General features: G+C 36.6%; 2 protein-coding genes across 16 annotated transcripts in view; one reads left to right on the top strand and one right to left on the bottom strand.

The window, feature by feature from the left end:
• The window catches only part of dock7 (dedicator of cytokinesis 7), a 91,462-nt gene that overhangs the window by 28,153 nt on the left and 50,986 nt on the right, over positions 1-12,323 (top strand). For 8 of the 15 annotated variants that reach the window (XM_061883684.1, XM_061883683.1, XM_061883682.1 and 5 more), the window contains exons 15-21: positions 6,842-6,959; positions 7,046-7,116; positions 8,889-9,027; positions 9,258-9,359; positions 9,472-9,558; positions 9,993-10,224; positions 11,836-12,000. In XM_061883684.1, coding sequence (XP_061739668.1) covers positions 6,842-6,959; positions 7,046-7,116; positions 8,889-9,027; positions 9,258-9,359; positions 9,472-9,558; positions 9,993-10,224; positions 11,836-12,000 — 914 coding nt within the window. Of the gene's footprint in view, positions 1-6,841; positions 6,960-7,045; positions 7,117-8,888; positions 9,028-9,257; positions 9,360-9,471; positions 9,559-9,992; positions 10,225-11,835; positions 12,001-12,172; positions 12,191-12,323 lie in introns of all 15 variants that reach the window. The other 7 variants (XM_061883673.1, XM_061883670.1, XM_061883681.1 and 4 more) reach the window with 1 other exon arrangement.
• angptl3 (angiopoietin-like 3) lies at positions 636-4,164 on the bottom strand. Its single transcript, XM_061883669.1, has 7 exons — positions 3,535-4,164; positions 3,018-3,128; positions 2,743-2,851; positions 2,521-2,634; positions 2,278-2,373; positions 1,848-2,120; positions 636-1,764 (listed from the first exon to the last, which is right to left on the bottom strand). Exons 1-7 carry the CDS (start codon positions 4,057-4,059, stop codon positions 1,580-1,582), a joined length of 1,413 nt encoding a protein of 470 aa, XP_061739653.1. The 5' UTR covers positions 4,060-4,164; the 3' UTR covers positions 636-1,579.

Genomic DNA, 12,323 nt, shown 5'->3' with positions numbered 1-12,323 from the left:
TCTCTAACAGATGTTTTCTTCTCCCGACAATGACAGCATTTTACTACCTTGATATTCTGCGTTTAACACTGGATTTCGTTGTATTGGTCAATTATGGGACTCCGTCCACTGTTACATCAATGCAGAAATCGTATGCCTTATTTTTGGAGGGATTATTGATTAGGGTAATATCCCAAAATTCAAGTAGACGTGCTTTTTTCACTCATTCGCTCATCATCCTTTCCACCGTTTAAAGCTCTGAATTTATTTCCTATTATTATATTTTCATGATTGTAAAAAGCCATAATCGAAATAAAAATTTGATTAATTGTCCAGCCATAGTATCATATTGTAACTGTATGCATGTTGGAAATAAACTTTAACCATAAACCATAATGTTGCATAGGCTGTTGGCCCAAATACGATTTTTGTCATTGCCATTTCAATAGATGTCACCATTAGTTGCAACTGATATAGCTCTGCTGTCATTTAGCATATTAGTTTGCTGCTCATATGGTTTATAAATGGGCTCCAAAATTAAAGCAGCAATATAAATTTTGTTTACCGTGACTCGCAGGCCAGCAGACATTGTGATTTTCCACAATTTTAGTAATGCAAAAGTGATACATAAAATAGTATTTGTACTTCAGAAGATTCCAAAAAAATATCAGTCATTTGCTTGTTTTTCTTTATTAGGCCATCAGTTTTCAAAGACCTACATTGTCAGCGTGTATGAGACATGACGTATGACAAACATTTACACAACTTTTGTTTACAATGGACAAGGGTCAATATGACCCAATATTAGAGATACACGTTAATTATGTCTGTTTTATGATAATACATTGCAAAATTACAGGTGCATGAATTAAATATTTTAATGAGTAAAAAATGACAACAAATCATAAAAGAAAACACTTTACAATACATCTCACTACCAAAACAAAATACAATGTAATATTTAAGCTGGGTGCCTAGTTAAAGAAATTAATGTGTGTATGTGGGAAACAATCACCTCTCTGTAAACTGCACTTTTCGAAAATGTGAATAGTGTTTTGTTTTTAATAGTTTCTTTGACTTGTTAGTACCTTTTTTGTTTTGTCCTAAGCTACTACAACATGCCAAAGTAGACTTAGACACCTTCATGTTCACTTACAAGTAAGGAAACTTTGATTTCCTTTTCTGTCTCTCCTTTGTTGTTTTGCCATCTGTTGCTTTATCATGACATTGTAGACAGCACGGTCAATCAATTTCTCCATGTTGCAAGTGACTCCTAATGTTGCGTGAGGACAGCTCCTCTGCCCGTACTGGATCAGACCGATTAGGTTGTTGACCTGTCTGGCATTAATCTATAATTTCTCCATAGCAGTACTATATTTGGGGCGTCCTATTTAGGTGCAGTACAACAGCCTCTACCAAAAAGTTTAAAAGAAAATAACTAGCTTGATACAACATCAAGGTTGTGGTGGCATACAGTATATAAGCATACAAACTATCTTTTAGCGCGTTCCCATTTTGGTTGAGTGCTGCATATTGGTGTTTTTTTAAAAATTATTTAAGATACTGCCAGTGTTGTAATGGTCCGCAGGGAATGTTAAGTTCAGTTAAAACCTTCCACAGTTGTGAGTCGCTTAATGGAGAGCTTGGTCTTCTTGAGGGAATATGCTACCCCGTTGCCAGGTTTCCAAGGAAGGCCCCTCCTTCTTGAAGAAAGACCCTTTGCTCTAACCCAGACGTACCTTCCATTGAGGTTGTTTTCTCCACACCCAGAGAACCACCAACCACCTGTCAAAAGTTTGTGAGAGGCTCGGTCATCATGGTAAACATTCTGCTGATGCTGTGGGTACTTAAAATATTATATTCAGTACCTGTATAACTGCGTGCACAGTTAGGGTTGTGTTGGTTGTCGTTATTTTTATCTTTCGTGAAGAAGTTCACATTAGAACTGTTGGCCATGGCATCAACTAGGTCACCAGAGAAGTGGCTAACACGGAGTGTGTAGTGCTGAGCAGGACCATCGAGTGAGAAATGGTACTCAGACCAGTGCTTATCTTCCCTCCAGTCCTCCAGATCAGTTCTCAAAATGTGTCCTCCTTGGTTTGTAAGGCTGTGAATCTTCTTTAGACCCAACCAGAAGTCCTCTGCATAAGACCAATGCATAGTAGTTATTTTGAACAATTTTAATAGAATCTGCCTTGTTTGTTCTGATAAGCTTTAAGCAACATTTATATATTATCGATAGTTTAGAAAGCAATTTTTGGAATTTATGAATTATTTGGTGTTTATATGGGTACTTACTTTCCAGATCTCCAAAACCCTTCTCATACTTTTCCCAATTCTGGTCAAAATCTACTGAACCATCAACCCTGCGTTGGATCACAGTTGAACCTCCATCTAAGAGTGTATGAAAATATTTTTCTCTGTAAGGTTTTATGCCAGTTTACACAAGAATCCAGAAGTGTTATTGTTTTATGATATATAGAGACTTTTGAATAGAAATACTGTCACTTATAATGTATGTAAAGTAAAAGTTTCACCCACCAGCACTCATTTCACAGTAAACGTTGAAAGGCTTAGATTGTTTTGGCTTGATGACATAGACCCCACTCCTGCTCTTGTTTTTTTCAAACAACTCACTGCAGTCAATGGGGAGATCTGAAATAACCAAGACAATTCAAGAACGTAAGCTAAATCCACTTTCACTTTCCTTTACATTTGAATAGTCAATAATGTTGTATATTAAGCTTTATGTAATAATGTTACCGTTTATATCCATGTCAGTTGAGTTTGTCAAGTCCTCAAACATATCCGGAGTTGTTGTCTCTGAATCTACTGGCTTATCAGCCGTGTCTTGGAAATTGTCATAGTTGAACTACAACACAACACCATTACATTAACATTATTAGGCAATGTTATCTGCAAACTTTCTACATGTTTGTGTCTCCTCATCAAATTACTCAGTAAACTAAACTTTTGCACAAGACAGTTCCTTAAAATTCTAATTCACTTTGTTTTGACCAAAACAAAAGGTTGTTTACCTTGTCCTCCATAATTTTTATTTTTATTTTCTGCTGGTCTAGTTGCTCATGCTGGTCCTGCACAGCTTTGAGGAGACTCGAAATAGTTTTCTCTTGAGTTTCAATCACGTCCTGAAAATGACAGGTCAAAACTGAAATTATACTTGCTTTCACATTTACAACCGAATGTCAGTCTTCTCCAGTTTTACTTAAATATTAACTCAATAAGGTACAATTGTAATATTACATTATTTAAAATAAACCATACTAATTTTACCCATCACCAAAAGATGGTAGTTAGACTATTAATCCTAAGAGAAAAATAGGCTAGAGAACATTTTTGCAACAACCCTGCATATATGCAGTGTAAAACATGTATGTGTCAAGTACATTATTGATCTATAGTAAAGAATGCAGCACCAATATACTGTTACAGTATCTTAACAGTTCTCTTTCTCTCTCCTAGTCACTGTCAATAATTAACACATTGTTTATCATGACTTGTGCATTAGTAAAACAATACATTTGTTTCCCTTACTTTGAGCGCTGTCATTTCTTTGATCTGGTCAGCAGGGATCATACTCTGGGATAGCCCCTTTAGTGTCTCCTCAAGACTTCCCACCTTACTCTGCAGCTGTGCACGCTCCTGCACAATGTTGTTGATTTTCGAGTTAATTTCCATAGACAGGTTCTTGATCTCATCATTGTTGGCTTTTAGGGCACTGGTTGTCTTCTTCAGCTCTTCCTCTTCCTCTTTGATCTCTGATGTGACCACTGAAAGCTGGTAAAAGGACCGGTCAAAAATATTCAGTTTTTGGAAAATGTCATTGATTTGGTTCTTGGTCTTGTGAACAAACTCCCGTAAGCTCTGGCCCAGCTGCAGGAGGCCATTTGCAAGTAGGCGAACATCATCAAGCATGGCAAAGCGAGACATTGCCTCTGTAGGACTTGGTTCTGTTGTAAGGTTTCCGGAAGGTAGTGTGAGAATATCTTCTTGACCAAGGTTTTTCAGAGAAATCGCAGCAGTAGAACTGGCTAGCAGCATTAATAGGCAAAACTGCATGTTTCTTTAAAGTTTTTTGCTATACTTGTTGTCTAACTGTACTGGGGAAACACTATTTGCCTTTTACCCTGCTCCCACACTTCCACGTAACTTAATGTGAGATGCATGCTGCCCCATGTTATATACTGCCCACTCCGGGGAGGAGGAGGCCAAGTTGATCATTAAATCCTACCAGTTTGCTGCTCACCTCCCCCTAAATCCCCCTGCAGTCCTCCCCCTTCTGAACAAACAAATCACAGCCGTGAGCAGATGACATACCTCCCCTCTCTTTCAACCCATTTACTACAATCCCCTCTTCATACCACATCCCAGTACTCCCTGTGCTGCAGAGCTTTAGCTGATCAGCAGAAAGCCAACAATGCCGGTCACAGGTGTTAGATGGATTGGCTGTCCGATCAATCTTAAAATTTAGAACCACACGCATACTTTACCCTGATTGATAATGCTATGTATAATTAATGCTCCCGTGCTTGATTTAGCTTCATGCTGAGTCAGCCTAGCTCCAGCCTCTCTTTGAGTTCAGCAGAGTGGTTCTGTCATTTGGGCCAGAGTTCAGCTATTGGGCATGATATATGTTGACATGGTTGGACAGTGTATACTCATTATCGTGATTTTATACTGCTTGCTCATCATATTTTTTTAAATGTTTTTTTCATCATGTGACGTTCAAAATCTAAAAAGAACCACTTTAATTCCAATATTAAGCATCTTCATAAAATGAGAGTTGACTAATCACATACATTTGCTATTGCTGTTATTCCAACTAAAGTGATACATATTTAGCGTGATTACTATGACATAGCTTATAGAGCTAAAACCTTCATAGAAGTATGTGACCTATTTTGTGCTCTTTTAGTGTATTGATCTATTTGTTTTTTCGACATGTAAGACACTAACTTGTAGTTTACATAACATACAATGGTAGTGCTTTCGTTAAAATTTTGCATGGATTGTGTATTACAGACCACTGGGTTTTCGTGGGTCAATAAAAAGCAATAGAATCATTAACTGGATTTTGTGTAAATTAAGGCCTGAAATTGAATTAAAGAGCATTAAATTCGATGTCCAGATGCATTTAAACAATTCATACAATTTTAGGCCTGGGTTGATTGTCAATAAGTCAATTCATCGAAAGATGAATGAAAATTAACTCAGTAATTTTGCCGTTATTGATACATTGGTTCATTTGGGTTTCTTTTTTTTTCCCGGGGCTGACTTTTAAACTGGATATAAGAGTTCTCATTCTGTGCATTGCTCTCAAGACATGAGCATGTTTATCCATCCATTCATCTATCCATCCATTTTGTACCGCTTGTCCCTTTCGGGGTCGCGGGGAGTGCTGAAACCTATCTCAGTTACATTCAGGCAGAAGACAGAGTACACCTGGACAAAGTCGCCAACTCATCGCAGGCCAACACAGACAACATTCACACTCACATTCATACATTGGGGCCAATTTAGAGTTACCAATCAACCTATCCCCAGCTGCATGTCTATGGGTGTGGGAGGATTTGACAGTAGAATTACAGGTACAGATTGAACCCTTTTGTCAGTCATCCACAATCTTTTTTTGGGTTCAAGCCCGCAGGACTTACTTTCAATTTTTGTCCACACGTTTTTCTGTGTGAGAAACCACAACTCTTGTTGACCAGCTAGTAGCTTGCAGAGAGAAAGCTTCCTGTATGTAGTTGTAGTTGTAATAAACAATATGCAGCGACACTCGCTTTAATGTTGGCGCAGAAACAAATAATTTTGCTACAACGATACTGTAGGAGAATACTTTCGCGAAGGCCAAACCTAGAGAATGCAATTGAATTGTTCAATATGAAGCATTATAATATATAAAACAACCTTCTCCAGTGTCTCATTTCCATCTCTAATACAGTATAAGCCATCATCTAACATTGGAAAAGTAAACATTTGCTTCCAGTGGTGTTGAAGCTTTGAGAATAGTTCTGCTACTGTTTTTAACCAATTCCATTTTAATTGGACTATGTTGTCCTGGCAAGAAGCATTCACATGTAACACCAGAGAGATTCCCATACTTCTTTGGAATTTGTGTTTCCAGCTGTGATCTCTGTCATCTTATCCCCAACTGAATTAACCACGTCACTGTGGTTTATAGGCTGATCCTAGGTTACTTGGCACTTCCTGACATGCAGCGTGGTAACTCTTGTTTTAGTATTTTTAAAAGGAGCTACAAAGGGCCAAGGGTTCTTAAACTCAACCCCCTTTTTGTATTTTTAATCACATTTCTTCCAAAGCATTGCCCTCTCAAAACACCAGCTGGTTTTTATTTTATAGTTTGTCCAAGACCAGCAGATACAGTACATTCACACATTGGCTAAACATACATTTTCTAAGTAAATTAGATTTAACACCTTCCTGTTCAATAGTAATAATAATAATGGATTAGATTTATTTAGCGTTTTTCTATACACCAGAGACTCAAAGCGTGCACAGAAAAGTGAGAACTCCTCATTCATTCACTCCACATTCCCACCTTGGTTATTACAATATTGATGCCATTGGTGCAAAGGGTGTCGCTGTGTATCATACTCCATAGCCAACCGGTTTACTTACTTAAAAAGCTCTGAAGGGACGGAACCTTTTCCATTCCTGCTCCCAAAATATTTCACCTTGCACATTAGACAGGCCTTTTTTGCCTACTTTTTACTCATTTGCTTTGAGAAGTAGAACACATTTTTATTTGATGTATATTTTATACATCTATATACAGTATTCACATAAGCTCTTTTGACTTTGTATGTTTACTTTGCAGAAATCTGCTGTATGTGAACCCTCAGAGTCTCAACTTCGCCAACCGTCAAGGCTCAGCCCGCAACATTACAGTGAAAGTTCAATTCATGAATGGAGAGGATCCAAATAATGCTATGCAGGTACGACATGCTTATTATGCAGTAATTGCTTGTTGTATTTTTGCTTTAGCACTTTTAACACTTCTAACATGTAATTATATCGCCAGGTGATCTTTGGGAAGTCAAGCTGTGCTGATTTCTATAAAGAGGCCTATACTTCTGTAGTGTACCACAATCGGTAAGGACATGCCACACATGTTTGGAATAAACGTGACCTTTATAATGTAGATTTAAGCCTGGGCGATCACCAATTTGTTCACCTTAAAATGTATTGACGTGTTTTCCCTATTTTTAAATAAAGTAATAAATACAAATGACAGAGATATTTAAAAAACCGTTATGCTTTTATTTGATCAAAACTAGTAGTTTGAAAGGAGATGAGTAATTCCACAATTTCCCGAGTACATGCCATGAACATACTGCACATTTTACTGTTAGCAAACATATTGTTTAATAAAATTGTTATTTTTAGAACAAACATGAATTGCACTTTGTAAAGAGTAATTCTCAAAAAACTTGATTAAGGCCCAGTCCCAATGTTCACCCTCACTCACTACCACTACACATTCAAAATTAAGAAAACAAGGGGTATAACTTTGTAATCTTCCCTAGGTATTGGGACACCACTTGCTAAATCACTGTATAGTTTTCGTTCGGTCACATGAGCGACTATGTAATCACGTTTGCACAATTGTCCCAACACCAATATTTTGGTACATCGTTATTTGTTTCAATACTTTTTGATACTTTTCTAAATAAAGGCCACCACAAAAAATGTCATTTTGTGAGAATTTTGGCATGGCAATACCACAATATTTACAATATGGTTACATCCCTATTAAAGTGTACACTTTTCTGTGTTTAAATTTAAATCTTTCTGAAAACACAAATGTAACATTGTGTAATGTATGAAATCAAACATAAATTATAGGGCTCTAGTTTTAAGTAAGTGGATTTTTAAAACATTTTTAAACCAACTTTGCAGCATTCAGTCACTTGTTCTGCATCTGTTGCTGCAAATCCAAGCCACCATGACAACACAATTTTGTTTCGCTCTCGTTCACGTTACCAGCAGTACCAATGTTTTTGCTATGTGTGTGGGTGTCTTCCACGGTGGAGGGCAGAAGCTTCTGGGGGAGAAAAGTATGCGGGAGCAGGAGGAGAAAAACATTTATATTTTACTTTTTAAAAATATCTGCCACTAAAAAATTTAATTTATCAATGAAATGGATTTATCGCCCATGCCTATAAAGTATATACTCCATATTTACTGTATGATCATATAATTCAATGCTCCCAAAATTCATTAATCGCCTTCTTTGCTTGAATTGATTTGTTTGATTTCATATTAATTTGGTTGTATTTTGCCGGTTATTATTTTTTTCTTTCCAGTGGTAGGTATTCTGAAGCTCCCTAAACATCTTACAAAAAGAAATGTTTTCAGATAATTCATTAAAAGCCCCAAATTGATTACATCCATTTCCATGATAGGTTTACCGCAACTTTACAGTACATGAATTTTCCCGAAACAGAATGTTTGTTCCTGTGAGAAATAGGTCAACCCTTCAGTTCAGTCAGAGGCCTGTTTTTGATCTGTGTGGTTTAGTTTTTTATTTTTGTCAGCAGACTACAGTTCCCCATGGGACTATGAAAATGTATGAACTGCAGATGTTACATAATGTTTTTCTTTTGGAAACACTTGACTCCATTTGTTCCTCTGTCTTCAGTTTCCCATTAGAAGGGGACTAATTTCAAATAATTTAAATATTTGCATATTTTCACAAAACACTTGTTTAAATCATACGCAACAGACAAGGCCTTCTCATTATTTTCCAGAGTAAATCAACTAAAAATGCCCTAATGCTTTTATCTATGTTTTGACATTTTTGGTAAGTTAATTTAATTATAGGGTAACTTCAAATGGTTAACCCTTGACTTTTTTTTTGTCAGATCCCCGGACTTTCATGATGAGATCAAGATCAAGCTTCCTGCCTCCCTGTCAGACCATCACCATATTCTCTTCACCTTCTATCACGTCAGCTGCCAGCAGAAGCAAAACACACTGCTGGAGACCCCTGTGGGATACACGGTAAGTTTCAATAAATGTAAAGCAAATATAACCAAACAGGCTATTACAATGACATTAACCAACACATATATGTTGTATAAAAGTAACCATTATAGTAGGTTTCCCCACACATAGGTTTTTTTTCTCACTCACTGACTTTTAGACAGATTTACATTGATGATAGATTTGACATTGCTGTCGTGCTGTCACTTGTAATAGATAATATACAGAGATTCTTTATTTTCTTTTAGTGGATCCCTATGCTGCAGAATGGACGCTTGCGAACAGGCCACTTTTGTCTGCCAGTGTCACTTGAAAAACCACCACAGTCGTACTCGGTACTTTCACCTGATGTAAGACAGTATTCTCTTTACAGCTATTTATTGTAATATGATAAACATTTCACAACCTATAGCCATAATCACTGGTAAAAAAGAACAAAAACCCTCTATTATTGGAATTTAGGTTCCTCTCCCAGGGATGAAGTGGGTGGACAACCATCGCGGAGTATTCAATGTGGAAGTGGTTGCTGTTTCAACAATTCATACCCAGGTAATTGCAATATTTTCTTTAAAATATAGTGTCTAACCATCATTGCATCTCTTTTTTGTGTTTATGTCAACTATATATTTGTTTTATAGCTTAATGTCAGCAGAAAACGCTAATAAACTGCACAGTTATTGAATTTGTACTTCAACTAAAAAAATAAACTCTAATTTATCACCATCACCAATACATTAATGGCTAAAGTGCACCAGAGGCCAGTGATTTTATCTGTTTTGTCAGGGATGGCTGATGACTTAACAGTGTGGCACAGAAGACCTTTCCTCTTTACTTTAACTTTCCAAATCTCTTTTGAAGTCACAGTATATTTTCATATTTATATTATAGAGAAGTACTTTTTGCTTCCATCTTTTTGGTGTGATACATTTTTTTGTTCCCTCTTGTACCCTGTTTGATCAAACGCTCTCATTCTGTTATTCTAGGACCAATATTTGGATAAGTTCTTCGCCTTGGTGCATGCCCTTGATGAGCACATGTTCCCAGTCAGGATAGGAGACATTAGAATCATGGAGAACAACCTGGAAGCTGAGCTGAAGTCCAGCTTGGCTGCTCTGAACTCTTCCCAGCTGGAACCAGTTGTTCGATTCCTTCACCTTCTACTTGACAAGTTGGTGTTGCTTGTGGTCCGACCACCAGTCATCGCTGGACAAATTGGTATGTTACTGCATTCCTTAGACACTTACTAAATATTCGAGGGTAGTAGAATTAAACGGTTCTGATAGTCTGAAAATCTTCAATAATGCAGGGGTGTCGTAAGGTCTGGGAAAGTGCCCATGACTGAAGGGGGCCCTAGGAAATAGTAAAACACTAGTATATTATAAATAAAATCCCTGGCAGCACAGTTTATGTTAAGTAAACTAAGTACTGCTCAGTGTCCGCCCTGAGATCGGTCGTGAGTTCAAACCCCGGCCGAGTCATACCAAAGACTATAAAAATGGGACCTATTACCTCCTTGCTTGACACTCAGCATTAAGGGTTGGAATTGGGGGTTAAATCACCAAAAATGATTCCCGGGCACGGCCACCGCTGCTGCTGATTGCTCCCCTCACCTCCCAGGGGGTGATCAAATGTGATGGGTCAAATGCAGAGAATAATTTCACCACACCTAGTGTGTGCGTTGTGTGTGTGTGTGTGTGTGTGTGTGTGTGTGTGTGTGTGTGACAATCATTGGTACTTTAACTTTTAACTTTACTAAGTCTAGTGTTCAGTGCAATAGAGCTCGCTAATTTAGAGTCATTAAAATCTGTATTTCAAAGCCCATACATTGTTTTGCATTTACCAAATGATTACCAATACTATCAAGGTTTCCCCCAGCTTGAAATCTACATGTTGCGAATGTGGTTAATGTGATGTGATCATATCATTTGCATAATTGCTGATGATGCTTTTTTATATATATATATATATATATATATATATATATATATATATATATATATATATATATATATATATATATATATATATATCCTAAAAATATTTAAATACATTTAAAATTACTACTAATTACTAATAACACAAACTTAACATTTTGTCATATCGTTTTGCTCTATTTTTATAATAGATATTATTGTCCAATGTAACACGGGCTATAAGTGGCAGCTGCTGGTCTTTCAAGTAGAGGAAACTGATTTTAAGGTACTCTTAAACATGGGTACAGTCTCCAACAACAGATAAAATATATAAACATGCTAGATTTTACAAAAAAAAACTTCACTTAACATTGAGATTCAACAAGATTTTACAAAAAAACTTCACTTAACATTGAGATTCAACACATCAAACCTCATCAGCTACTTGAAATTCCAGCATTGCTAAAGAAGCTGCACTTCTAAAGAAACTGCCCCAAGTCCAGCCGCAAAGAAAGGTGTGCACAAACTACAGGTAAATGTACATTTGTAAAATAATATATATACATAAGTTATCTGTATCATATCTGCTTTAAAAGAAAATCTTGCATCCCTACTATTAAGTTAAAAAGGTAAAGTATTTCTAAACATCAATAGGGTTTTGTTCATATTAATTACATATTTAAATCATACGTATATTTTTTTATTTAATCAAATCCTTTATTTCAAAACACATGAGTGCACCTAATAATTGTCACTCTGCACTTATTGATGACTAGTAATAATTTTTAATTAAGTAAAGCCTCTCTTAATATAATGTGCAGGTTTTGTATGCATATCTCAGCAAAGGGACTGACTGAAACATTTTAGTAAACTTTGTACTTGCATCTGTTTGTCTGTTGTCTATGTGTTTTAGTGAATCTTGGCCAGGCATCATTTGAGGTTATGGCATCCATTGTAAACCGTCTCCATAAGTACCTTGACACCAGCCAGGACATGCACGGTCGCAACAGCCTGCTGTCTTCATACATCCATTATGTCTTCCGGTTGCCCAGCACCAACCCTAACGCACCTTCTGCAGGTATTTAACCATGGAAACTATTTTACTTCTGAGAAAACTACTCATTTTGTTCTTGTTTTTACATTCAACCTCAACAAATCGCTTGTCTCATTTGTTTGTTAAACATTTTCAACTACATTTTTACATTTCTTTTTCCTTCCACAATATTTTTTCTTCTGCCTGCCTACTAAAGCCAAAACATCCTTATCAGGTAGATATGGTCAGCTACATTATTTTTTATGTCACAAAATGTTTTTTGGCTCATTGTTTGCGCTTTAATTTGTTATCCCTGCTGACATTTCACATTTCTTTTGAATAATTAGTGTCAAGGATCTAGTGGCATC

The sequence above is a fragment of the Nerophis ophidion genome, linkage group LG22 (assembly GCF_033978795.1).
Source record: "Nerophis ophidion isolate RoL-2023_Sa linkage group LG22, RoL_Noph_v1.0, whole genome shotgun sequence".
In the NCBI taxonomy this organism is placed as follows: domain Eukaryota; kingdom Metazoa; phylum Chordata; class Actinopteri; order Syngnathiformes; family Syngnathidae; genus Nerophis; species Nerophis ophidion.
This window is presented reverse-complemented; position numbering and strand designations above follow the sequence as displayed.